Source organism: Oxyura jamaicensis, chromosome 6 (genome assembly GCF_011077185.1).
Source record: "Oxyura jamaicensis isolate SHBP4307 breed ruddy duck chromosome 6, BPBGC_Ojam_1.0, whole genome shotgun sequence".
Taxonomy (NCBI): domain Eukaryota; kingdom Metazoa; phylum Chordata; class Aves; order Anseriformes; family Anatidae; genus Oxyura; species Oxyura jamaicensis.
The window spans coordinates 3,332,891-3,355,484 of NC_048898.1; the positions used below are offsets into that span (position 1 = coordinate 3,332,891).

At 53.7% G+C, this 22,594-nt stretch overlaps 1 protein-coding gene across 2 annotated transcripts in view; it reads left to right on the top strand.

The window, feature by feature from the left end:
• Nucleotides 1-22,594, top strand: part of CDH23 (cadherin related 23) — a 74,286-nt gene that overhangs the window by 38,889 nt on the left and 12,803 nt on the right. For both annotated transcript variants that reach the window (XM_035329582.1, XM_035329581.1), the window contains exons 7-8: nt 18,867-19,061; nt 21,801-21,929. In XM_035329582.1, coding sequence (XP_035185473.1) covers nt 18,867-19,061; nt 21,801-21,929 — 324 coding nt within the window. The remainder of the gene's footprint in view (nt 1-18,866; nt 19,062-21,800; nt 21,930-22,594) is intronic.

Below are 22,594 nucleotides of genomic sequence, written 5' to 3' on the forward strand. Positions count from 1 at the left end.
TGTGCATCCTCCGTGCTCATCGGGTCCTCGACACATCCCTGGCACCTGCTTGAAATAGCAGAGCGAGGGCCGGAGTGGGATGTGGAAGTTGCTCTGGTGTAATGGTCCACCCCGTCTGGGCAAGGGCGCGCTGCCGGTCGCGCGTCAGGAGGCAACGAGGCGGCGCGGACGCTTTCAAGTCTGTAAAGAAAGGGGAATCCTGCTAGACTTGGCAACTTAATTCACCAAGCTGGCCTCGACAGAGTTCATTAAGTTCTCGTGTATTCATTTCAGGCTAATGGCTGTCATGCTGACTGCTGTTTGATTTGCTGTAATAGACTTTTATGGCTTTCCAGTTTGCGAGGACGTGTGCGCCGGTGCCCGTGCCCCGTGGTGCTGCTGTAGTACATTAGTTAGCCGCTCGCGTGCTCGCTGCTCTGACCTTCAGGGCTCGGTCTCCTCTAGGATGCAGCCCTTGCGTTTCGCCTCTTCCATGCCCCATCTCATCCTCCCCCAGCCCTAGGGTGCCGTGGTTCTGGGAGTCTCAGAGCTTGGCTTTTAAATGAGGGACGATGCCTTGCTGAGCCTACGGCGGGCTGTTGTGGCCATGCCTCGGTCCCTGACAAGTCCGATCTGCTTTAGCTGATCTGTTTTTCCATTTGACCGGGTCTGCAGGGAACCCGGTCTTGCTGGATTCTCATGGTTTGGTGGCTTTTGGTGGAGCAGAGCTGAGCCACGTGTCGGTTTTGTGGTCCCTGGTGCTGGGATGGGGCTGGACCATTGGCCCTGGGTACCTTCTGGGTTTTCCTATCCCACTTCCCAAGCACGAGAAGCCCTTGAACTGCCTTTGAAGCGAGCAATCTGCCCTGCAAGCCCATCTCCTGCACCACTGCATCCAGGTGCCTGCTGCCCTCACCTCTTGGGCCCTTCTCAAACACTGAGGCTGTTTTGTGGTGGGCGTCTGTCTCATACCCCCTCCCAAAGATTTGTTCCCCCCCACATCCTGAGCATGTTGGTTAAGTTCAAACCTACCCCGGCCTTCTCTCTCGAGCATCAGCAGCCTCCACGTGCGGCAGAAAGGTCACTTAACTCTCTGGATGGGATGCCCATACATCATCTCCGAGCTTCTCCGCTGCTGGAGCAAGGTAGCAAGGTGCTGCTGCGAGAGCTGTCCTCTGGGCTGGGACGTCCTCAGCCTCCCCTCCTTCTTAGGGCTGGGATAAACATGCTCCTCTTCAGCTCATGCAAGCACCAGGAAGAGGTTAGGCTATGGGAAAAGAGCTTAAAAATAGGCAGGGAAGTCCCTGGTCAGAACACGGCATCGGGTATATGAAGGCTGGTGTCACGTCTTCAGAATTCAACCCCAATTTCCCCATCAGTTTTAACCGGGAGGCATGCGGCGCTTGCTGTCGGCATCAGTCACTTCTGCTCAGGAGGGTGGCCTTTGGGACTGAGCCTTCATGAGCCACCAGTCGCCGTTTCCGTCCTTAATATGTTGGAAACAGCACTTTTATGATGTGTGGGTTTTTTGTTTTTTTTTTTGATTGTGCAGAAAGGGGGGAGAAAGGAGGGGACTGTCCCTGCCCTGTCCCATTCCGCAGCCTGGAACCAAACCATGCGAGGTGGTGAGCAGGGGCAGGGAGGGCCGGAGAAAAGCTCCCAAAGCCCTGGCTGTGTAATTACAATTATTATTTTGCTTTAATGGTAATAATGTCGGTAATTATATCAGTTTCCCTGCCATCCTGCCTGGGAGCCTTCAGGGGCTCGTACAGCCGCCGCGGTGGCTACGAGGCCTGACGCTGCGCATACGAAGCAGCTGCGACGAACGTGAGCTCCTGCTGCAGCCCCACTGGCCATCGCCTTGTGCGTGCCCAGACGCTTTGTGGGTTATTCTCCCCCCTTTTTACACAAAGAGACTTTAAATTGAAGGCGACTATAACAGAGCTGGTAAGAACGATATTCCCCCCATATCGGAAAGTGGTCTGCAATCCTTGCTGGATGTTTTCCTTCCTCGTTTCTTTTTTTTCCTTCCTTTTTCCTCCTCCCCACTCCCTTCTCACACCCTTCGCCTTCCGTGTGGGTTTTAGAACGGCACAAATAATTTACGATGAATAATTTACCCCCCAAATCCAGCCGTGCCCTCCCTCCGCCACCTCTCAGAGCACAAAATCCGCAGGCACACTGAACTCCCCCGCAGCACTTCCTATGCAAATTTACTTATTTATGGCGGGGTTTTGTTTTTATTTTTTATTTTTTTTTAACTTCCTAGAGAGGCGGCAAGTAAATTTGTAAATAATTCAGGCCTGTGCTCGTTGAACGCCATGGGCCAGGAGGAAGCTGGTTCTCTTTCCTGGGCAGGCGAGCATCCACGCGGGGTTTTGTAGGAACACGAAATGGGGTTCGTCTTGCACAGAGTTCTGGGAGCCAGGCTCTGCCAACGGGCATCGTGGCAGCACGCTTGTGCAGGATGGGCAGAGGAGATGTGCACAGCCCAGGGAGGTGGGTTTAGGGAATTTGCAGGGATGCTCGCTGAGAAAAGCTCATCTCATGAGTGTCAGGTGAGGAAGCCCTCCTTGGTCCATGATGCTGAGAAGCCCGGGGGTAGAAGAACCGCTCTGGGAGGAGGACAAGCCATTTTATGGCGAATTAAATGGAGTTTTTGGCTTTGTGCAGTGCTGTCTCCCTGGCTTCAGAGATCTGGTCACCTTGTGTTTGTTTTGATGTTTTTCCTCTTTTTTAAAATTTCGCCTCTGAGCAACCTTTAATTACTTTCCAGCCTTGCCCAGCAAGCCAGTGGAAGCAGAGCCGCGTTGTGAAGGGCCTGCCTTCCCTTCCACGGCCTTAAATGCAGAGGTACAGTCCGTCTATTAAAAAGCCATCTCTTAGCTGGATGAGATAATCTCTTTTGAGAGGGTTTCATCTGCTCCGTAATCACTAGGTAGAAAGTAATATCCCTCAAAGAAACCCAGCCTTCTCCCCTCCCCTCTCAACCCCAGCCTGTGTGATCCGCCTCGATGGGGCTATTTCTAGAGGAGGAATGTGAAAACGTACCTTTACGTGCAGAAAATGACCAAGTCAGGGTTTTGGCAGCAGTGCCACGGGATGCTCTTTGTCACCGGTGATCGAGAGGCTTTTCTGGTGGCTTGTAGCCAAGGGGAGGAGCGGAGCTGCTCCTGCACGCAGGCAGGGACCAGAGGACCCCAGTGATGGTCCAAGCCCCTGGATACGGCCAGGGTGGGATGCCCCGTGTGTTGGCTCTGGGTTGAGTTTGTGAATATTCAGAAAGATATCCGCTGTCTGCAGAATATAAATGGGCCGTGGAGGCACGGGGGAGTCTGGGGGCTGTCTTGGATACTAGCGGTTCCTTAAGGTAAGACCCGTTTGGAAGCCCACCAGCGTCTCCCTGCTGCTTTCTGCAGGCACCAAGGCAAGGTGCTTGAGGGAAACAGGCTGTGATGTGCTGGGTAAGGCACAGCTTGTGCTGAGGAAGGTGCTGTGTGATGGAGCAGGTGCTCAGACCCGGGAGCGTCCTCCCCTCTGAAGGTCATTGTCATGCAAGTTTTGCGTCTTTATCGCTGCCGCGTGCACGGTGATGCCAGATGGAGAGCCTCAGAGGGTGCCGGTGACATCCTGAAGTCCCCTGGGGAGGGAGGAAGCCGCAGTCTGTGGCAGACCCACCCCTCGTCTGGCTGAACAGGAGACCCTGGTTCTTTAAAACACGTGCCCGAGGAGCGAAATGAGAGACGCAACAGAAACCACTGGGGCGGAAAACCCCAAATGGCGTGGAAGTAATGCGTAAAGTGTCCTGGAGATAACAGTCATTTCCACCAGGCAAAACTTGGGCTGGCTCTGGAAGGATGCTGCAGCGAGGGGGGGGGCGGCCTGAAAATTAGAAATAGTCATGCTGTTCTGACCGGTGCAGTGCCGGGGTAGGCAAGGGGACAAGGGAAGGGAGAAAGGGCTGGAAATATTGCTCTTTTCCACCCCAAAACGCCTAGGCTCGGCAGCAGAGCCACGAGGCGGGCACGAGGCAGCGTCCTCACCCATCACACCTAGGGCGGAGGGGGGGGGGCGGGGTTAGAGCTGCCAGGACAGGCTCGCCGAGCCTTTTTTTTCCACTAAAAAAGCCGGTTTTAATGAAGACGGAAATATTTAGGGGAATGCTGCTGGGGAATTTCCACGCAGGAAAGCTGTGCAGAAACGGGGCTTCGAAAGGAGGCCGATAAAAGCCACTCTTGCAATAGATTCAGTCCAATTTCTCTCTCAGAACTGCGTTTTATGTTTTATTACTTCGTAATGCATCAGGGACAGTCATGTATAATAAGTTTTCTACCGCTGGTCATACTTTGTGATAAAATAATAGGCCAAATCAGCCTCTCCCTGTATTTTTTTTTTAAAATATTTATGTGTGAACCGAACTGTTTGCATCGGCTCCGAACTATTTGCATTACAAATGGGAGAAATTTGATCTAGGAAAAAGTTTCAATCACTATCAGGCAGCCGTCGCCTAATTTCCACCATTAATTGATGTTGAAACTTAAAGATTGGTTGATTTATTCTGTCACTAGGTGTGAATAATGAAGACAGCAAGGAAAAAAAATGAATATATAGGGGTCCAAGGCAATTTCATTTCAAAAATCTGAAAGTTTTTAATTTTTCAGGATTTGTTGCACAGGAGGTTTGAAAAAAGCATGGTTTGCCCTTAAATGGGGCTGAAAAGGAAAAGTTGGTGGCCAGGAGAAATTCCTGCTGTGTCTGGTCACTTCTCCTGCCCGGGCAGGGACCCTGTCTCTTGGGAAGGAACCCGTAGCTCTTGCTGCTGTGATTTGAGCATCGTTTTGGGGGGTTATTTAGCAAGAAGCAGGTGAGATGATTGGTTTTGGGTGGAGCTGGTGTCCTTTGTCCTTCAGAGCATGTGTTTCAGCACCAGTCCTTCGCCGTCGTCGCACCCCGTCGGTTTGGGGCACGGCGGCACGATGTCTTCAAGGTGCACCGAAGGCACCAGGAGGAGGTCAGTGGGTTTTCTACAAGACCCGTTTTTCACTTTTAGGTGCGTGAAGCAGTGGATCCTTCCCTGTTTAATTGTCCTTTTGCAAGCACCTCTGAAATACAGAGCGTAGTGTCATGCCGGGCCTTCTCCGTGGGACGGGCAGGGTGCGTGGTGACCCACGGGCGGTGGTGATGGTGCTTTGTGCTCACCCCTCACGCGCATCTCTGGGGAGCCTGTGAGCCTGGTGCGCGCAGGTTTGGGAGCTCGGGAGGCAGGTGGAGACCAGAAGAGGGCCAAGAAGGAGCCTGGTGCCAGCAGGAGGCTCGCAGAAAAGGTGGGCACCGCCGGGCAGCCTGGAGGCGGCGGCGAGCCGCGTCCCTTCTGCACGTTCGCGCTTGAGGTCGGGCTGCGGCAGGCGTGCTTTTTTTGGGTTTTGGTTAAAAAGCCTCATCGGAGCGTTATGGAATCTGAATGTGAAGGGTAATTGAGCTGAAAGCCATTCTCTTCCCGCAGCCAGCGCCGCGGGAGCCGCCAAAGCGCCCTCGGATGCCGGTCCGGGAATCCTGCCGGAGGAGCGCGGGCGGGGGGAGCGTCCCCCGGCCACGTCCCCTCCTCGCCCTTGTCCCTTCACCACCCCCCTGTGCCCGCAGCTGGTGGGGTAGGGGTTGGAGGTGGTCCCCGTACGGGTGTGAGCGATGCAGATTTTGTGCGAAATGGGCAGGGAAAGGTAAAACAGGTTACACTGCAGTTACACTTTCTGGAGGTCAGTCCGAATGAGTCGCTGCAGCTTGTCGGGGAGCATCGCCCCACATCTGTCCCTCACCCTGTCCCCATGGGGGACGTCGGGGGGGAGCTGTCCCCTCCCAGTGACACAAAGCCACCTGCACATGGCTCTGGGGCACACAAAAACATCAGATTTGTAGAGAGCTGGCGGGGCTGGATTTTAACAACAAAAGGTACCTGGCTCTCCTGGAGGAACACAATCAGCGCGCGCAACCAGAAGAGGGGTTTGTCACCGCTCCGGTCCCCTGCCTCTCTGACAGCTGATGGGATGGGGATTTGCAGAGCGGCTGGTGTGACCTGGAGGGGGGGATTAGCAGAAGACCCCTCCGTTTCGGACCCCCAGCCCCGGCATTAAGCGTGCAGCCCGATGGCGCGCCTTGTTGCGCGTTATTGATTGCCGGCCGGGCGCAGCTAAGTGCCTCTCATTAATATTTGTTTTGGTCTTTTCCCTGCATTCCGATGAGCGGGGGAGATGCCTCTTATCTCTCTCCTGCAGGTTTTCTTTCTAGAGGATTCCTCTGGCTGGTGACAAACCTGGCTTTGTGGCAGCCAGGCCGCCCGGCCCGCTGTCGGGAGGAGGGATGAGTGAGTAGCTGCCACGAAATCTTGGGAGCTCTGCAGAAAGAAAGTGAGGAAGCGAAATTAACACAAAATTAAGAAGGGGAAAAAAAACGCCTGGCTTGCATTGCGCAGTTGAAAAATGTATTGCCGTGCTCAGCTTGGTTTGTAAATCTCTAAAAGGGAAGGATCTGGGCACGTAGCAGCTTAAGTACTGCTGGCTAAAGGTAAAGGCATGTGCAAGGAGGAACCGTGTGAGATGTGGAGCAGGTGGCCACGGACCCGTTCTCAGGCAGGGCTTCTGTGGCTGGTTTTGAGGTGCTGGAGCTGAGTTAGTGGATGTGGTGTCTGCATCTCCTGGGCTGTCACAGTGGCAGCAGTCCTTCAGCTTCCCAATGGCCCACAAAATGGCTTTCTCTTCCGTTCCTCTTCCTGGGGAGGAAACCTCTCCAGAGGAGGCTGTCCCGCCTGCCCGTGCTTCAGCAGGGCACGGCCGCCTTGCTCGCTGTCCTCCACGTGAACGCCTCGTTTGTCAGGCTTGACTTGAGCTGCTCCACCCCAGGCTGTGGAAATGCTCTGGGGCAGCTTTCAGCTCTTCATGAGGTGCCCCCGAAATGAAAGATTTCTGGTGCACCCAAAAGCTCTGATGAAAGCTGCTTTAATACAGTCGCTCCTCCGGCTTTTCAGTGGCGACTTGGGTTCGGGGCTGCTGTGAAGCAATATTGGAGGCCGTGGAGCATGAAAAGCTGCGTTTGTTTGTGGGTTACAAATGAAGACCTGTCAAAAACCTTTTTAAGCAGTGACAGAAGTTTTCTTTTTTCATGATACATTAAACCGAAAGGCTTTGCATGCCCTGGCTCTTCTCTTTCTCCCTTTCTGCAAGTTGAGGGGAAAAAATGGTGGGCTACGGCTGCTCTTCTTTTTTTGTGTCTTCCCATCCGTTTAGAGCCTTTTGGAGGGGCGCTTGGATCTTCTGGGGTGCCCCAGCTTCTGCAAAGTGGCGTGTCCAGGGAGGAAAGGGGCAATGAGCGTTGGAGAGGTGGGGTACAGGGCGCGGACCTCTCCTTGTGCTCGAAGCGAGCTCTTTGCCAGCCTCGCTTGGGAAAAGGCTGCGGGCTGCTTCCATCGATTTGGTGTCAAGAGCTGTTTTTCAAAGGGTAAACGTGTTTATAGGATTCCTGTCCTTTTGTTGTAAGAAGTAGGATGCCGTGCCCGGACACGGGGGTTTGCTAGCAGCGTGTCACAGCGGTTCTTCATCAACGTGTTTGGTCGTGCAGCCCCTTTCCTAGGCGTGCTGTGCGAGGTGTTCTTTCCTAGGTGTTCTTTCACCGGGCTCGGTGGTTTCCAGCTGTATATTCTGGGTCGGCACGAAGGAAGAGCTTGCACTTAGCGGGCCTTTTATCAGCTTGATTTCCCATTGCCTTTGCCCTTCGGGTGTGCTTAGGGGAGTTTGTTCTTTTTAACGGGTTTATTCCAGTGGCAGCTATGGGTTTGAAAAGGCTGGGGGGGGCTTTGATTTGATGCCTGGAAAAAAGTATTTGGTTTCTGGCCCCCTCCTGGGCTTGGGTGGATGGAAAGGAGGAGAAAACATTGCAGGCATTCACGGTTTGATGGGAAACTTCACGTGCTTCGTGTCTTCCGTGATGCTTTCACAAATTAGCAAACCTGGGATGTTTGCAACCTCTCCCGCCCGTCTAGCGGCAGCTTTCTCAGCCCGTCTTTGTCTCACACACACTTTTCTGCCGCTGCCACCACCAGCTGAGCCCTGCCGGTGGTCCTCCAGCAGCCCCGGAGCAGGTAAGGTGCCAGACGGCCCCGCATATTTTAAGCGGTGCCGCTCGAGTTCCTGCCCGTCACCTGCACCAGCACCGTTAGCCCTCTGCTCATCTGCTTCCATGTCTGCCCGAGCGGGGGCCACGAGGCAGGAGTATTTTATTTCCCAGCACTGTTTTTCCTTTATTTCACCCTTGTGTTCCTCAAACCTCAAGTTTCTCCTAACGGGCCCTGGAAGTAGCAGAGGTTTGGCTTGGTGATTTGGTTAAAGGGCTATGGGGGGGAGGATTAAATTGAGCTCGACCCCCCCCCCCATACATCTCCCTTGCAGCTGAGGGCAAATTTAGCTGCTGATTCCAGAGCTTCCCTAAAACGGCTTCATCTGAAAATGAATTTTGGGCTCTCAAAGTTCAAGCATTTATCCTGAGCCAGAAATATACACAGATTTGCTCTCTAATTTAATAAAGTCATCCAAATAATATGATTTCTCCCATAACCATCGTTTATGTTTCACAGCAAAATGATAATGAGAAAGTCATTAGAAGTAATAAACAAAACAAAACCCACACAGCAAATCCTTCACTGAGCTTGACTGATGGGAAAAAGAGCAGCATCTGAGGCTCAGGCCACACAATATTAGCCGGGTGCAGCTGGTTTTAAGTAGATGTGCTCTCGAAGCATGAGCTAGCTTGTTGAGTCTCGAGGGGCTGCTGGTGCCAGAGCAGGTGGGCACCCACGGGGCTGCCTTTCTTGCCTCCTTGGGGTTGGTTATAGCTGATCCAGATCCCCCTCCGTGTCCTGACTTGGGCGATGTGCTGTGCTTCTCCTTTCTTGGTTAAGACTTGGGTCAAGCACGTATCGAACACATAAAGACCAAGAACTGTGTCAAGCTACCAGAAATCCTTTTTCTCTATAACCGCGTATGGGCTTCAGCCTGAACGTTTGTTTCGGCGTTATCCTCACCCAGGCAAATTTTCCTTTGATTTTTCTTTTATTTTTTTCCTTCATTTTATTTTCCTTCGTTACCAGCATGTAGTGATGCTGGATCTCCCCTCCTGCTGCCTCCCTCCAGCCCTGGTTTCACTGGTTTTCAACTGGGACCACGCGAGGCACCTGCTCTGTGTCTCCTCCGTTTTGGAGCGCTGGGAGAACAAAGCAGAGGCCAGAGGGATGTCACGGCCGTGACTAAACACAACTCCAATCAAACGCCCCACTAGGCAAATCATTTCCCCCATTTCATGGTATTTTGGGTGGCGGGGACTTATTTCCTCCCCTCACCCTAAGCCCCCGTGGTTACCCAGTGAGGCTCTGCTTCCAGAGCCCGTGTCACTGCAGGCTCTTGGCTGCTGCCGTGACGCCCTCCCCGCTCTGGCATTTGTTCTTTTTGGCCCAAAATAGCCCACATCTGTTGCTGCTGAGCGTTCGTTCACTGCCTTTCGTCCAGGCTTCAGGGGAGGGAGAGGATATCGGGAACAGCTGGCTTTCTTGGGACTGCCGGGCATCTTTGTCGGTCTCGTTGGTTTTAGGATTCAGGGCACCTTTTGTTTATTTTTTTTTATTACCATTATTTGTATGGGTATGGATCAATCCCTCCTTAAAGCTCGTTCTTGCTGTGGCTGCTGTCCCTCTCCCAGATCCTGCCATCCCAGCTCCCATCCCCGGGGCTGCTTTTAGTGCAGAATGAGGTTTTGTTTCCCCCAGATGCCTCCCAAGATGGTTTTGAGTCCTTAGTTTTCATCCCTCCTTCCCTGGCCTGACCTAAGCGCTGGCAAATAGCTCCTCCAAGGAAAATTAAATTAAGAAAAATCATGGTTTTTCCTCTTTTATGTGTTCAGTAGAAAATAACTAGATAAATAATGGAAGGCTGTCCCCGGAGAGCAGGAGGGGAGTGCCTGGTGGGGCCGACAGGCTCTGCTGGGGCTGCGAGCAGAAGTGACCGCCTCGCGGGGGTGCTGAGGGCCCTGGTGGGGTGCTGAGGACCCCGGTGGCTCCTCGTGGCTTTGTGGTTTGGAGGTGTAAGGCTGATCTCGTTCCCTGCCGGTGCCGAAGGCTCTGTGGGACCTACCCTGCGTGTGGCCATGGCTCGGAGAAGCTGAGCAGAGTGTGTAAATTGTGAGTGAAAAGATGCCGATGGAAAGCGACTGCCTTTTGTAGGAAATAAGGAGAATTAATGAATCAGATCAGTTAAGGAAAGCGGGGATGCTTTGGGCACGGTGGCAAAAAGAAAAGGACCGGAAAACAGCGTTTCTGTCTATTTTTTTTTTTTCCAGGTGCCCCTTTTTGCTGCCTTCCCAGCGCAGGAGCCTGGGTTAGGTAAAAGACAGAGGGGCTCTCCCCGGGGAGAGGTGCTGGGCTTTGGGGGTGGACGTCCCAAATCTCATGCAGGGGCCGGTCGTTTGGAAATAGTGGCTCATCAGGCACTTATGGATCTGTCGAGCCCCTTTCTCCCCCTGATAATCCCACCTCCGGGGAGGTATCGATTCGCCGCCGCCGGCTGCCTCTTGGTATTCCGCCGTCTGGTTTGGTCTGTGTAAATCGCTGCGCTGTCATTTTCACGCCGCAATTACCTGCTCTGATTTCTTTCATCCCCCGTCCTTTGCCAGAGATCTGAACTCCGCATCGACAAACCACCCTGGAAAAAAGAGAAGGGCCGGGGCTCGGGAAGAAGTTGAGCAGCACAGAAACTTTGGGAAGAGCTTTCCCCTGGGTGCGATCATCTCGGGGCCGGGGTCTCAAAGCGGGTCGGGCTATTTTTATTTTCTTTTTCCCTCTGCTGGAAATTGCTCATCTGACACGGGAGGGATGCTGTGAACGTGGCTTTGAGCCTTGCTCTTTTTGCTTGTGGAAACAAAGGAAAATTATTAGCCAGGCTGCCGTGAGGCTGGGGTCGGTGGTTCCCAAAAGTGTCGTGTGAATGGAGGGAGGGATTTTGCTGGCCGTCCTTGGTCCTCTGTAGAAGCTGAGGAGATTTTGCCCCTCCAGCAAAAGCACTGGGATGCAGGGTGCTTGTCCATCCTGACACGCGGGCACTGCTGCAGGCAGAAAAGATTAACGGGGAAACAGAACAAGAAAGGCCGAGTGCCAGGCACTCGAGCAGGAGTCTCGTGGTGGTGACCCACCACAGTGGGGTGTCCCCTGGTCCCCCGAAATCCCCCCGGATTGCCCAGCACCGTGCTCGGTCCTGCACAACCCCGCAGCTCTGAACTGGAAGGTGTTGGGTTATTAAAAGGGCACGGCTGGCCAGCCAGGGCTCTCGCTTGAGCACAGTCCCCATCCGAGCAGAGAATAAATTAAAAAGCCAACTGGCCGCGGCTGCCTCGGGAGCACCGGGACCAGAGATAGGGCCAGAAGTCAGATAGCAAACGGTGTCCAAAACAGCGCTGCCTGGTGCGAGGCGTGAAATTAAAACCTCCTCTGCCTCCTCCCGCACGCCGCAACAACGCGCTTCCTTCCACAGTCTGCCGGCACCGGGAGTGCAGAGGAGAATAATTAAATACATGGAGATGCTGGGGCCAGGGGAAGGGTGCCGATGCTCCTCTGCCCTGGACCCGAGCTCCTTGCGGTTCTGCAAAACCCGTTCCTGTGATGGGGTTTTGCACCAGGAGGGAGGAATCGGTCCCTGTGCTGTGGGGCCCCCCCCCCCCCCCCCCGTGCCAGCCCTGCTCTCCCCCGTCGTGCCGGCTTGCCAGCCCTCGGGAAGGGCGAGCTGCTGCTCTTCCCCCTGTTACCACTCAGGAATGATGAAAAGGGCAGGACTTTTTAATCAAAGTTACATTAGGTGAGGCTTAGATTATTCACCCTGCTTTATTGCAGCTATTTTTACGCGGGGGTTAGGAGTTAATGCTACCCGGTGAGCCTGGTTTTGCTGGATCCTGGCAAGCGCTGAAATCCATCAGCACATCCAGGCAGGGTAGGAAAGAGCCTGAGCACAAAACAAACGCACTAGCCAAGCTGGAAAAAAAAAAAATAAAGAAAAGAAGAGCAGTCAGAAACAAGCCTTAAAAATCCAGACCCGCAATAATAGAGGGTCTGGTCTGGAGGGGCAAAAACCAGCCAGGACCATCAGCTGTAATCAGCAGGAGGCGAGCTGCTGTAATCAGCGCCCAAAAGGGAGGGTTGTTGGGTTTGGGGTGTTTTTCTTTTTTCTTTTTGGTGTTTCTGTTTCTAAGGGAATGCAGAGGGTTTAGGCTGGGCAGGTTCCTTGGAGCTGGCGGGAATGCTGGCAGAGCTGCTGTCATTTCCCCTGCCTGAAAAAAGGTGAGCTGAGCTGAGAGAGGGAAGGGAAGGACTTATCCCCGTGTTTGTAGAAAAGGGCCAAAAAGCAGCAATTTTTTTCTGTCTCTTGCCCCTCGTTTTCCACCTGCATTATCCCTGCAGGAGGTGCTGAGGCCAGGGTCTCGTGCTGAATCTCCTCCGGGGCAGCATCCCCACGTTCAGCTCCCTGCACCGCCACCGATGGAGGTGGCGCAGGAGGCAGGGAGGATTTGGGAGAGGGCCCGCAGTGCCCGTGCCGTTCCCCCAGCCCAAGCCTTCATGGATACCCTCTGGAGGTCTCGCTGCAGCACGTTAGCAATTTCAGATTACGGTTAATGTCGCATCATTGTGCTATGGTGTGATAATTACATGCCTGTGTTCACGTTTAGCCAGCGAGGTTTTCTGCGGGCAGGGAGACACTTGTGTGTCACCGACAAACCCTGTGTGGAAAGCCACGGGTGCACCCAGTGCTTTTTGGCAACGTCTGGTTTTGATCCAGAAAAGGGTTTGGGGAAGATATGGGAGAAGGATGTCACCGGTCCCGCGGTGACACCTGTGCTCTGCGAGGTGACAGCGAGCCGTGCAGGGCTGCTCGGTGTGCCCGCAGCAGGAACAGCCGCTTGGCACGGGTACCTGCTCATCTGGGGCCAGCTCTTAGCGAAGGCTGGAGGAGGTGGTTTTAAAACCAGGGGAGCAGGTGCGAGGCTCTCTGCTCCGGCGGCAGGGCTTCTGAACATCTCAGCACGCCGTGTTGAGATGCCCACCTGGTGCAGGAGTTGTTTAGCTCGCCCCCGTCCTCAGGGCATAGTGGTGTGATGGGTTTAGGGTTAGCTCTGGCATCCCTGGCGCACCAGCAGCGTGCTCGTCTTTAGGATCGGCTCTAAAACTTCTAATCCAGTGCCAAATAAATAAATAACGGAGATGGCAAAGCGGGCAGGTTTCCATCCGAGCAGGAGGAGATGGTGAGAAGTCCTGGTGGAGAAGGGATGTCCCAGTTCCTCCCCGGCCAGCTGGGCTGGAGACTGGCTTCTCCTGGGGGCACCAAAAGGGAGGGAGGAAAGCGGCTGGGACCCCTCTGAGGGTCTGGGAGGAGCAGATGGAGAGGAGACTGAGAGCAGCAAAGTGCCTGCAGACCTCGTGGATGTGTTTGCGGTGCGCTCTACAAACGAATGCAATACCTAATGATTCGTGGCTATTATTTGAAGGGCCCCACTGTTACAGATTTATTTGTCGTTTCCCGTAATAACACCGAGGCTAATGAATTCATTTGTATTAATGCGGGTGTCGTGGGCTTCCGATGATGTTCTGCGTTAATTAATGTACCATTAAAAGAAAGTGTCACCCAATTAATATCAAGTGGAAGCAGCGGCGCTGCTGTCCTGTCGTTAGGGTTTTGGTTGTTTTTGGTGTTTTGATTTTTTTCAAATGTCTCGCTGGGCTCCCGTCGGTCGTCTGCTCCCAGCCTTGCTTTGTCTTTGCCCACCTCCTCGATAATGGATGGAAAAGCAAGAGAAATGCAGCTTCTCCATCTCGATGCCCGGTGCCCTTCGTCCCTCACCATCTCCCAGCCCTCTTCCTGGGGAAAATGGCAAACGATGGGCCAAGACCCCCACTTTCCCAGCAGGGATCTGCTGTGAATACGCTTGCCTGAAAGTATTCCTTGTTTATAATTGTGCTTGGAGGGCGACGTGCCCGCTCGCTGCATTGATTCGGAATTATCCCGTGCATTAGTCGATGCCACGGAGTGCAGCCGTGTGGCTTAGAGATGTGCGTGGCTCTGCTTCCTTCCCAACCAAATTTGCCCCTTCCCAACCCAAATTGTTCTCCGGGAGGAAGGCGTCCTTTGCCTCTGGAGTGCCCAGCGTGGGAACGCGCATCCGTGTGCCTGCTCTGGTGGTGTCCCTGGCTGCACGTAGCCGAGGAGGAAGGTTTTGCGTGGCCGTGGGCTGAGCTGCTTGGCTCTCATTACTCGCCGGTGCTTCGCGTGGAACGAGGGGAAAAGGGATGATGCCCGAGGGGATGGGGTAAAGGGCACAGGGATGTGATTTATTACCTTGATGGGCAGCTACCTGGGGCTCGTTTCCATGCACGGAGGTCCCTTGGGGCCAAGCATGCCTGAGTGCTGATGTCCAAGGCAGTTCCAGGCAGCAAACATCGCCGTGGATGCTCTGCCTGCAGACGTCCGGGTGCATGCTCGCACTGCCTTGCCTCCTTACGGGCACAACACCGGCAGCATTTTGAGGTTGGGTTTTCCCAGGGCTGTCACCCAGCACTTCCCTGGGTGACCTCTGTGGCTTCCCAGGGCTGTCCTGGGGGGAATCACCTCGCTTTCGCTGCCTTGAATTCGTCTGCTGAGAAGCAGCGCTCCCAGCCCCGCGCACGGTGAGCCAAGGCGGTAATTCAGTCCCCGGCTCCGACGCTGCGTCTTCTTCCAGCTGTGTTTATGGTGTTTTCAAAAGCCCCTCAATTGAATTATAGCTCTGTGGTGGCCGCTTGCCAGTGTCAGTCGATAATGAGGGAGGTCACTTAATAGAGAGAGCGGCAAGGGATACATATTAACGAGAGCTGATTGAAAGGTGGGGTGAATTTCAATCCAAAAACGAAGAAGAAGAAGGGAAATTATCAGGTTTTAAAATCAAATTTTGAAATTGGAAATTGCTTGGCTCAGACTGGCAGTAATGCAATTAATAAATGTAATTAAAAGCTTAATAACGAACAAGGGAATTGGAAGCCCGCGCGCATCCGCGTGAGCTGGCGAGGCCCGTGCTGGCGGCCGGGGGAAAGCAAACCCGTGGGCCAGGGCTGGCTTCAGCTCGTGGCAGAGCCTGCAGAAGGGACCTGGGCACCTGGGTTTCATCGCCTCTGCGCTGCTTTGCCTCGGGAAGAGGCACCGAGCATCCCTGCTGCCTCCCGCCCGGGGATGGGAGAGCGTCGGCGAGGGAGCCTTTGGCTCCAGCACTGGGATGTTGGGAGCGGGAGACTTGAGTCTGCGATGGGGAGAGGGAACCGAGCTGCTGAAATGGCAGCAGGGATGTGTTTAAGAGTAATAGGCTGACCTGAGGGGTAGCATGAGCAGCCAAGCATCTCCTAACAGCAGTGGTCAGCAGGGAAAAAATAGAGTAGGACCTGACACAGGGCTGGAGAGGTGGTTTTGGGGCTGATGGGGAGGGCACAGCACTGGAGCCCGCGTGTCCCCCGTCCGCTCGCGTTGCCTCCTGGCATCCCATCGACCTTCAGACAGCTGCTCGGCCAGATTGCCTGCCGTTTTCACACATTATTTGCATCGGTCCGGCGTGCGCGCAGCCGCATCCTAATCGCCTCCACCGGCTTCTGCTGGGTGACTTTGCCCTGGGAGGTCGCCTGGAGGTCCCGCACGTGGCCAGATGCTCGAGAAGGAGCCTCGGGGGGCTTCAGCCTCTTCCTATGGGATTTTCACCGAAGTGAAAATTTCCTTAGGGAAAATCTGGGAGGCACAAGTGGCCTCGCACACCGTGGATCCTCCCTGGGTGAAGGGTGGGGTGCCGGAGCGGTCCGAAGCGGGACGCGCTCCCCTTTGCCCTCCTCCTCTTCCTCTGCAGGAGGCATCTGTCTGCATGGTTATTTTTATCTCACATCTGCTGGCGTCGTAACAAAGATTTAATGATGTGACACGATTTTGTCATCTCTTTTTTTTTTTTTTTTTTTCCTGTGGGAAGTTTCACCACTGGCTGGCGGAGCGAGAGAAAAGCTTAAAAAATGGGAAAAAAATTAAAACGGGGGGCTTATGTAGGAAGCTCACCTGTTTGCCACAAGATGTTGTAGGCTCTTGTCTGTCTGCGTTTCCACTCTTCTGGACAGAAAAGACAGATTTTTGTTATTTCTGCCTCTCAGTGAGTTAAACATGAGCACCGTTGAGGAGGAGCAGCCAGGAGGGATGCTCAGCAGAGCCCCGCAGCTGGCCCAAATGCTCAGAAAGCAGAAACGCGGCCCGGCCCCAGCGGCCCCGATGCTCGGTGCACCCATCGCATCGCCCTGGGCCCTGCCCTCTGCCTGTTCTCTGTGCTCTGACCCCAAAAGCGAGCCAGCGATGTCGATGCAGATGTTTTTGCTCCATTGTTCGGATGACGGGCTGTGTCTTCTGAGAAAGAAGATGTCAGCCTCCCGCTGAGCAACAGCTTGAGCCTGCTTGACCCAAAAACAGCAAGAGGATTTTTAAAGGTGCCTTTCCACAGCTTTGAAGGCAGGCGGTGTGGGACATCCCCTAGTCCTCACGGCATCCCGAAGGGGCACGCGCTGCCCACGGGACCTTTATAGGGGCAGGAGGTCCTCACCCGGGGCTTGACCCCCTGTCTGTGTGGGATTTTGTATCCTGGCTGATGCAGGGACCTGAGCAGCAAAGCTGGAAGAGGGGGATAAAAATAAAGCAAGTTGGAGCTCAGGCGGTGTCACCGGGATTTGTCACCTCCTTGTCCCCCTGGAAAGCGTCTCCCTTGGAAGGACGCGGCCGCCTCGGGCGAGGAGATGATGAACTCTTCTAAGCCTGCTCCGGGGCTATTGTCTGCAGCACAATGCCGGGGAAATCAAGCTCTCCCGTAATCGGAGTGACCAGAGCGGATTTGCATGTTAAAAGGAGTGGCTGGGGGCACTTAAAGAGAGGAAATGTATTCATCGAGCCTGGCTTTATCCTTATGAATATTATTCTTCCTGGGGACACTACGTCCCAGACCTCGGTGCAACTGCGAGCGGGTAATCTGCGGTGCTGATCCCGGCAGGACCCTGGGGTGGGTGGGTGGGTGGATGGATGGATGGATGGATGGAGGTGGTGCTGAGCAGGGCTGCAGGACGCTCTGAGGCTGCGTGGTGGCTTGGGGTAGCCCAACAAAGAGCTCTGGGTGATGCCTGGTGCCGCCCAAGGAGGTGTTTTGGGGTTGCCCCATAAGCAAAAGCCCTCCATGAAGGAGGGCTCCTCCCCCCCAGCAGCCCTCCTGAGCCCTCCAAGCTCTGTGAACACACAGGCCAGGATTAACACAGGGCGCGCACAGCACGAGGCCAGGGCTCGCGGGGCAGATCTGGGTTAAGCGTGACAAAAACGAGCAGTTGTAAGGCAAAGGGCAGCAAACTGCTGGGATAAGTCGGCTGGGGAGGCTGTGATGTCTCCGTCGCTGGAAGGCTTTAAGGATGGAAACGATTTAGGTGTAGCGAGGGGACGGGTTTTTCTTTTGAGGTCCCTTCTGGCTGGGTCTTTTATGCTTTTATGATTGCTGATCGCAAGGAAAAAAAAAAAGTTGAACGTGCTTTAAAGAATAATCCCTGGGCCATGCCCTGCAAGGCTGCCTTTAGCAGCTTGATTTAAGAGGAGGGAAAAAAAATAAATAAAGCACAGAAACGGAAAGTCGAGGTGGGAGCTGCAGCCTCTCACACCTCGAGAGGTGACAGTGGGCAGGAGGTGTTGGGGACGTGCGCGGGGTCACGGTGTGCATCCAGGGTGGCTTTGGGGGGGGGGCCCTGCTCACAAAGGGGTGCTGAGGGCTCCCTGTTCCTTGTCCTTTGACTGAGCTCACAGCAAACCCTCTTGCTGGCCGTGCCCACCCTGAGCACGGCTCGGAGGGCTCGTTTCTGGTGTTTGGTTCAAGGTGATGAAACCCGAGGGCTGGGTCTGCTCCTCTCCCTCCCTCCTCCCCAGCAGCTCCCGATGCTTCCCCTGGGGCTGAGCAGGGCTAACTCCCCGCGGCTGCACTGACCTTGCAAACGCACCCCCGGCCCTACCCTGTGCCCCCAGCAGCCCACGTCCCCCCCAGCACAGCCTTTTTGCTCGCCAGCCCTGCCTCTGCCCTCGCAGCGAGGCGAATACGCGAGTTTAGGATTTGCATAGGAACATGCAGCTGTTCCACCAAAAATGGATAATTGTTCTCCCCGCTGCGAAGTTAAACAATAAGAAGTGCCAAACTGCACTTGCCGTTGCTGATTTTGTGCACTCAGCTGCATATTTTATGCATGTAGATTAGTTACAGATTTATGACGATTTAACTGTTAATGCCTGCATTAATCGGGCCAGGTTGTAGTTGCTGTGGAAACTCCAGCGTTGAGTTTTATGTAAAGTTCTGCGTTGCATTTAATGCATTTGGGGTGTGTGTGTGTGTGTGTGTGTGTGTGCTCTTTTATATTTAATGCCTTACGGTGAAAGCGGCGAGCGAATTGGCTCTGAAAATAAAAGTGCCTTTGGGCAGAAAACAAGTTTCAGTAAAGAGTGAGTAATTTTTTCTGGAAAGTTGTGATGTCGGGGAAAATAAGGGCTTGTGATAGAGTGCCATCTTGACCACAGCTGTATAACTATGATTATAAGCGTGCAACAACTATTATAGCTGCCGCAATCCTGTAATAAAGGAAACAGCTGTATAACTTAGAAACGTTCTAAAAATACAGGACTCGAGTTCTTGGGTCCCTGGCTATCGGTTCTGGTGGGCAACAGAAACTGCTGACGTGCGTCTGATGGGGAAATAGGCTGGTGCACGGCTTTATCCATGTCTCTTTTTTTAAATTTTGTTCCCAGAACACCCCGGTGGGCACTCCGATTTTCATCGTGAATGCCACGGATCCGGACCAGGGGGCGGGGGGCAGCGTGCTGTACTCCTTCCAGCCCCCTTCCAGCTTCTTCGCCATCGACAGCGGCCGCGGCATCGTGTCGGTCATCCGGGAGCTGGACTACGAGGTGACACAGGCGTACCAGCTCCAGGTCAACGCGACGGTGAGTGGGCTCCTGCCCGTGTTTTTCTGGAGGGATGGAGCCGCTGCTAGCTCGCTTTGTTGCCCTGTCGTCTTGTGGACATCCAGTTTTCCTGCAAAGTGTCAATGCCGGGTGGTTTTGGTGGCAATAGGAAATAGGGGAGCTGATCTGGGCATTTTGGGGGTAGCGACAGCATCGCAGGGCAAGGTGCAGAGCATTGTCAGTCACCAGTGGTCATCGTTGGCCAAGCTGCCTGCAATTCTGAGCATTTTCCACCTAGAAGGACATTATTGCAATGCGTTGGGCAGCTCCAGGGCAGCTGATGGAGCACAGCTGCTCCTCTCCAGCAGCATCTCAGACTCAATGATCTTGAAGGTCTTTTCCGACCAGCACAATTCGGTGATTTAGGACACTGAAAAGCAAGGATTTGGCATGGCATCTAGAGCCAGGAGAGCCCATCAAGTCCTCCAGTCCCATTCCTTGTGCATCCTGGTTTATTACGGCCGGATTCACCTATACTACATCTGCTGAGTCTCGCTCAGCAACAGCTGAGTTCACACCTCAAGAGTGCAGATTTTGGTGCGCAGGGGAGGAGAAACCAGACCTTAATTAGACAATACCAGGAGAGGCTTTCCCACATGGCCGCGATGGCATGTTCATGCCCCACCATGAATGGGAACCTTCCCGTTCCCGTAGGTCTGTAGGGAGGGAATAAATAAGGTGCACCAGGCAAGATGCTCTGTGCAGCGGCTCCGTTCCCATCTCAGATGCAACCGAGACAGGTGAGATTCAGCCCTGCAATATATCTGACCCACTGTGTGCACAGGAGGGGGGGAAAAAGCCTTCCTGCCCCTTCCAGGCAGCTGGCTGGAGCTCTTGAAGCATGTGATTTGATCAAGATCATTGTCTTGCTGCAGAGCCACAAATGTCACGAGGAGGCGGAGGGCTGCGCGGGGCTTCTTTGGTTTCTTTGGCCACGGAGGTTGGGCACGCACAGACTGCGGGGCCGGGGGCAAGCACCTCAACCTTTCAGCCCCATCCCTGCATGTTTAGGGCCGTGGAAATTTCCCCCCAAAGCTTATTTTTCCCTGAAACATATCTCACTTTATTTTAAGTGCTCCAACAGCGAGTCCTCCATCTCCCCCCGGTAAACACTGCGATGTTTCATTGCCTCCGCTGCTGAGACGCATCAAATCCTCTGAAGTTAACTGTCTCACCACTGCTTCCAGTCTAACAATCTGATGGAGTGTGCCTGAAAAACTGGTGAATGCCTCACATCCTGCAGTGCCTTGCCAGTGTCATCACATAGCCGTATTGGTCACATAGCCTCTTGCCTTCCTCTTCCATAAGCCGATGAAGCTGAGTTGATGTCCCCATCTCTAGATCATCCCGTGTCTATCAGTTGGCCTTTCCATGGTAGTCCAGCTCCGTTGTTAGGTGTCACACCAGACCTGGACTTGTGGATGTAGTAAGAAAAGAAACACAGACCCTGATGGAAACGGGCCCTTCTTCCACATCCCTGATTCTGGTTGCCTTAAGGACACGAGGATGCTGCCTCTGTCCACCCAGCTCCATCCAGCCCTCTAGAGCTAGAAGGGGATGGGCAAATGCAGCATCCTGCTTGCCTGGAGAAGAGCATGGGGACCTTGTTTGGTGGGGTGGTGGCGGGTTGGGTGAGGGCTGTAGGAAGGGCCACGGGGCCTTGGTGCGAGGCAGGAGCTGTGCGGTGCCGGGGCTGGAGGCAGCAAGGGCAGAGGGAGATGGAAAGGGCAGCGTGGGAGAGGCTGGATGGGGAAACGTGCAACGCGCTCGCTTTTCTGTGCTATCTGTAATGCTTTAACCAAAATTTAAGAGGTGAAGGGGAGGGAAAAAAACATTATCTGAAGAAACGAAAGACTTCAACCTGATAATGATAACAGCAGAGTGCGAGTCAGAAATAAGCATCAATCCAGGCCATAAACGCTGAGGCCTGCAGGTTAAGAGGATAATGTACAAGCTGTGTTGTTGAATACGGTTTAAATTAACATTAATCTTCTGGCAATCAGTCCTTGGCGCTGTTCAGAGCCATTTTGCAGAAGTGTGCGGTAACCTCTAATGGTCGCCTTTCACCGCCGTGCTTGATTAGGGGGTCAGGAGAGATTTATTTCCCTCCCTTTGTGCCTTGTCTGCTCTGCTCCTGCCCTTCTAGCAAAGGGCTGAGGATGTCAGGGCGGCTTTTGAGCACCCATGGGATGAGCCAACAGCCGGAGTGGGGCGCTGCCCCGAGAAGCCCTTAGCAGCCTTTCTCCAGAAGATGCGATGATGCTGGTTGGCTTTACATGGAGAACCAGGCGTGCACAGGCATCAGCCCTGGTGGGTCTGGGGCTTCTTGCCACGATATTTTGGCTGCTCCTGCTTCCCCCAAGGGGGTGCAGGGGTGATGGTCCACCCGCCACCACGCCTGAGTCTAGGCTGTAGGGAATTTCTGTTTTCAAGTAGGTGTTGAGCAAAATGTTGCTTGTTTTCCACCCGAAGCACGATGACAATCAAACTGGCGCTCGCTGTATATTAAAGGGGGAACCGCTGGAAAGAAATGCATATTGTATTCCAGCTCAGAGGGAGGTGCAGTGGATGATAATTCCAGCAGGTAGCTTGAAAAAGAGGTGATTACCTGGGCTACTCATAGATTTTGACCAACTACAACTGAGAGCCTTTATGCCGTTGAATAATTCTATTTTTTTTTTTTCTGATAAAAACCCTTTCCTGCCCTTGCTTTTCAAGGACCAAGACAAGAACAAGCCGCTATCCACTCTGGCCAACCTGGCAATCACCATCACGGATGTTCAGGACATGGACCCCATCTTCATCAACCTGCCCTACAGCACGAACATCTACGAGAACTCGCCTCCGGTAAGGGCTGCCTCTTCATGCTGACGTACCAAGGGGGGACGGGGCAGGCTGTAGGACAGAAAGCACGAGGGATCCCAAAACTGCTGGTGGAAAACCTCCTCTTTGCAGGGAAATTCATCCGTCCTCCCGTCAGGGCTTTGTATTGCTGGGGAGACAAGTCAGGAGCCAAGGGCTAGGTTCAAATGGCGTCTTGATAGAGGCAAGCATTTTTCTTTCTAAAATGATGTGTTTCAAGCCAAATCCAAAATACGTTGTGCTTTTCAGAAAGGGAGCCTCAGCCAGGAGGTTTAGGAAGTTGAAACAGAAGGAAAATGTTTCCTTAAAACATTTTTTTTCTGAAATTTTAAGAAGGATTTATGTTGTTCTTAGCACACACTCACCCCCGTTCTCCCCTACAGCATCCACGCATGCCATTCCTAATAGAAAACTTGAAGAAAAACGTAAACGTTCCTGAAATGAGGCAGTTTTGAAAATGCCAGAGTGATCAGCCGTTTCAGCATTTTGAGTCTTTTCCCCCAGGTTTTGCCAAATTGATCCAATCATTTCAATCCTTCTGAAACTGGGTTTGTCAGCAGACTCGCTGTTCGTGGAAACGTCTCCCCGTCCCCAAACGCAGCGACGCATTCCTCCTCCTACAGGGAGCACGGGGGACAGCTTCTGCTCCA